Source organism: Vipera ursinii (genome assembly GCF_947247035.1).
Source record: "Vipera ursinii genome assembly, contig: scaffold_461, whole genome shotgun sequence".
Classification (NCBI taxonomy): domain Eukaryota; kingdom Metazoa; phylum Chordata; class Lepidosauria; order Squamata; family Viperidae; genus Vipera; species Vipera ursinii.
Genome location: NW_028148366.1, coordinates 5001 through 9264, shown reverse-complemented (window position 1 = coordinate 9264; position 4264 = coordinate 5001). Strand labels below are relative to the sequence as shown.

Below are 4264 nucleotides of genomic sequence, written 5' to 3'. Positions count from 1 at the left end.
AAAGCTGTATCAGTGCCCCGTCAGGGAATCTGTAAATTGCATTTTATTTTATTCCTGTGCCTGCCTTGTTAAAAAAAAAACAACAACCTGTGTTGCAAAACATATAAAAGAAAGCCTCTTAACAGCCGCATTTTGCACTCCCTAGAGCAAATAACGCAAGCTTCAAGTTTTAAAGTTCCCTCTTCTCTTTTTTCCAGTTCTGCTTTAATCCTTTCTCGGGTGTTTATTAATGTACTTGTCTGTCTGCATTTCTTTCTCCTAGAAGAGCGTCAATAAAGCCACGTACGTGGCTTTCCTCATTCGCCTTCCTCTTCTAACAGCGCAAGCCCTCTTTGGAAGTGAAGAAATAAAGCTTTAGTGCATCGAGCTTGCAGATTTCTCAAGGACCCCTCGTGACTGTCACACAAAGCGAAATAATGTCTGCTTTTTTTTGTCTTTCCCTTTCCCCATCCCCCCATTTCCCCCCCTCCAGCCTGCGATGGCAACACCGTGCCTCTGCAAAGGTGGTCAACGAACCCGTTTTGGCCTTCAAACCTGGGAGTCCTGAGCGAGCCGCTCTCCAGCAGGTAACGGAGAGAGGTGGCCTCTTTGGGGCCTAGTAACTTGAGCATCCAGCCCGGGGACAAGCGAACACATCACACTGGAGACGGGCTCGATTGCCATGCTCCGCTGCGGCCTTTCAGCTTGCAGGGCTGGCTTGCTCGGCTGGAGAAGAAGCAAAGGCGAACTTTGATTGGCACCTGTCAGAAAAGGCAGGGACGGTACGGGGTGGCTGCCGTTCGGCGGCCCTGCCTTACTGGTAAGGGGCAGATAAAGATTCCAAGACTGAGGATTTGGAGAAAACGGGATTGAAAGCCAGGAAGAAAAGACGCTAGCCATTTCAGATGCAAAGGATTGCAGGGAAGGACAGCAGGCTTTGGGGTTGTGGAGATCAACCGCACGCACATCCTGCTTGGGGAATGAAGAGAGGGAGCGCCAGGAGGTCTCCTGAAGAGGCAAGGGGTGTGTAGCGGCACAAGGATCAGAGGAAGAATTGGGGTGTGTGTGTGTGATCCGGAGAGCAGAACAGACGAGCTAACCTGTTCACAAAGTTGTTCCTTCCTTCCATAGGCGCTCAATGACGTGAGGGGCAAGACCGAAGAGATCCCGTGCGTCGTCGGTGGGGAGAAAGTGTGGACAGCCGACGTGAGGTATCAAGTGTCGGTGAGTTCCGCCAGCCAAGGTAGTCTGATGTAACAGCCGTGTTAAAAATTCCCCCCTTCTTTCCCCAAACAGCAGGAGTCTAGTTGTAGTTGTAAAAAGAGCATCCATGTTTCGTCCGTGTTTGACCCGAGGCCTTAAAAAGTCTCCGTTTTGGGGGGTAACTTCAGTACTGACGAGAAGTATTTTACTCGCCGCGTTTCTTTTTTTGGGTGAATCTGTCACACTTGGATTGATTAAGAACAGGGGTCTTCAAACTTGGCCCTTTTATGACTTGTGGACTTCAGCTCCCAGAATTCCTTGGCCAGGCATGCTGGCTGAGGAATTCTGGGAGTTGAAGTCCACAAGTCATCAAAGGGCCAAGTTTGAAGACCCCTGATTTAGAACGATCAGATGCATTTCTCTTTAAAACAAGCACAGGCGTTTGTTTTTATTATTATGATTATTATTATTCTACTCGGAGGAATTGCTGCTCAGAATGGTCACATTTTTTATATATATAATAAGCTTTTTATTGTTTTTTTTCCCTCCCTCTACATACATATGTTAATTTTTTCAAACAGCGTGAGATCTGGGTTCATAAAACGCTAATACATAATCGAGTCCTACTCTTCCAGCCATTTGTAGAATAGATTCCAACTTTGCTAATATTCTGTTTCTTCTTTATCTTTCAGCCTCATAGTTAATCTGTCCATCTCCGCGCATCCCAGTATCTTTTTTATTACTTTTTTTGGTGAATCTGTCGCACTTGGAATGATTTAGAGCGATCAGATGCATTTCTCTTTAAAACAAGCACAGGCGTTTGTTGTTGTTGTTATTATTATTATTATTATTATTATTATTATTATTATTATTATTATTATTATTATTATTATTATTATTCTACTCGGAGGAATTGCTGCTCAGAATGGTCACATTTTTTATCCCCTTCTCCCTCCCTCTCTTTTTTTTTCCAGCCCTTTAATCATTTACACAAAGTGGCCAAATACTGCTACGCTGATAAGGTGAGCAAAGCACCCTAGAGTAAGACTTTTTTTGGGGGAATGTTCACAGGTAGGACTCAGAGGGAGGCTGTGCTTGTAAGCCCATTTTACGGCAATCTTGTAAGCTCCAGAGAGCCGTCAACGGAGGAGGATGGTCCTCCGTTTGTCTGAATGACTCCCTGTCTTGTCCCTGACTCCAGGCCTTCGGCCTCATTCTGTTTCTGCCTTTGAGATTAATGGCTTCCCTCATTTCCTGATACTTTTCCCGTGCCCACAACACAACCCGTACACAGCTTGTGGATAAAGGGAGTGTCAGCGAAGGCGAGCGTAACGCCAAAAAAAATAATAATGCAAACTCCAACCTGGTTACAGAAACGTTGGGGTCACCGCTGACCACCCTTGGGGGAATAATTGGGTTATTTGAAAACAAAGATAGAGGAAATGTACACACACACACACACACACACACACACACACACACACACACACACCCCTTGGTGGATGGAGCTGTCTAAGGATTGACCGGTTTTTTAAAGCCAACCAAGATACTGGCCATCACGTGGCAGTGAGTCCCACATTTTTTCCACGATGGTTTGTAGCATTTTAAAAAAACAAAACCTTGTGAAAGTGTGTGTGTGTCTCTGTGTACGTGTGCGTGGGGTGGGGGGATGTCTTCTATGCCAGAGGTCCTCAGCCTTCTGGGCAACAGGGACCCAACAGGGTTTTCCACGGACCAGAAGGGGGGGTGTTTTTGTGTCCTGCCTGCATCCCATGGATGGGGCATTTCTTTTCGTTTGTGCGGCCCGGTTACTGGCATGCTACGGACCGGTGCCGGTCCACGGACCGGGGGGGGGGGCTGGAGACCCCTGTTCTCTGCTGTGCTTCATTCCACAAAACACACTCATCCTCCTCCCCCCCAGCCACCCAGTCAGTCCGTAAATAAGTCAGCCCATAAATAAATAGAAATGAAATGGCCTCCAAATGTGGGTAATTTTCTGTCCGTCTAGGATTTGTTGAATAAGGCCATTGTCTCCGCACTGGGCGCCCGGAAGGAATGGGATCTCCGGCCCGTCCAAGACCGCGCCGAGGTCTTCTTCAAAGCTGCCGACATCTTGAGCGGGCCCAGAAGGCCGGAGATCTTAGCCAAGACCATGGTCGGCCAGGTAGGCGGGCGGGCGGCTGGCTCGCATCACCGCTGGGGATCACGCAGCCCTGCTTTGCGGGGGGGGGGGGAACAGGTGTCCCGTGGCTGGGAACGAAGGATGCTTGTGAAGAGGGGCCAGGCTAAATTTCATTTATTTCATTTCATTTCATTTATTAAATTTATATACCGCCCTTCTCCCGAAGGACTCATTAAATTAAGACGTAACGCAGGGATTGTCTTTAAGAGAGGGCCGAAGGGGGAGCTCCTCGGGGTGGGATTTGACTCGGGGGCCGTCGGTTGCTAACCTCGCCGGCCGTGGCTAGCTTTGTCCAAAGTCTTCTCTCTGTGGCCCCCCCTCCTCCCTCAACGCAGTCTTGCCCTGATACGCTTCTTTTTCACCCCCACCCCTCCTCTCTTATCTCCAGGCTAAAACGGTCATCCAAGCGGAAATCGACGCGGCCGCAGAGCTAGCGGACTTCTTCCGCTTCAACGCCAAATACGCCCTGGAGTTGGAGGGGGAACAGCCCATCAGCGCCCCACCCAGCACCAACAGCCTGGTGTATCGGGGGCTGGAGGTTAGGGTCGACCCCAAAGCTTCAGCCCTGATTTTGCAGGATCCGGGGCGAACCGAGTTCCGTCTTTTTTGCCTTCGGTCGGTTAAAAAGCGGGGCAGGGTGGGGTGGGCGCCTGTGAAGGCAGCTCCAGACAATTTTTTTTTTTGGGTGGGTGGGATGTCTTTGCTTCTCCTCCGAGCTGCTGAGGGCTGTCCAGTCACCCAAGCAGGGGATTTTCCAACGAGCAGGGAGAGGTAAAGGTAAAGGTCAAGGTTCCCCCGCACATGCGTGCTAGTCGTTTCCGACTCTAGGGGCCGGTGCTCATCTCCGTTTCAAAGCCGAAGAGCCAGCGCTTGTCCGAGGACGTCTCCGTGGTCACGTGG

The 4264-nt window shown here is 49.6% G+C and overlaps 1 protein-coding gene across 1 annotated transcript in view; it reads left to right on the top strand.

The window, feature by feature from the left end:
- Window positions 1–472: 472 nt before the first annotated feature.
- The window catches only part of ALDH4A1 (aldehyde dehydrogenase 4 family member A1), a gene marked incomplete at both ends in the record, with an annotated part of 7438 nt that continues 3646 nt past the window's right edge, over window positions 473–4264 (top strand). Inside the window, 5 exons of the mRNA XM_083380149.1 lie at window positions 473–566; window positions 1111–1203; window positions 2157–2204; window positions 3191–3346; window positions 3753–3902. Of these exons, the coding sequence (XP_083236275.1) occupies window positions 473–566; window positions 1111–1203; window positions 2157–2204; window positions 3191–3346; window positions 3753–3902 (541 nt within the window). The remainder of the gene's footprint in view (window positions 567–1110; window positions 1204–2156; window positions 2205–3190; window positions 3347–3752; window positions 3903–4264) is intronic.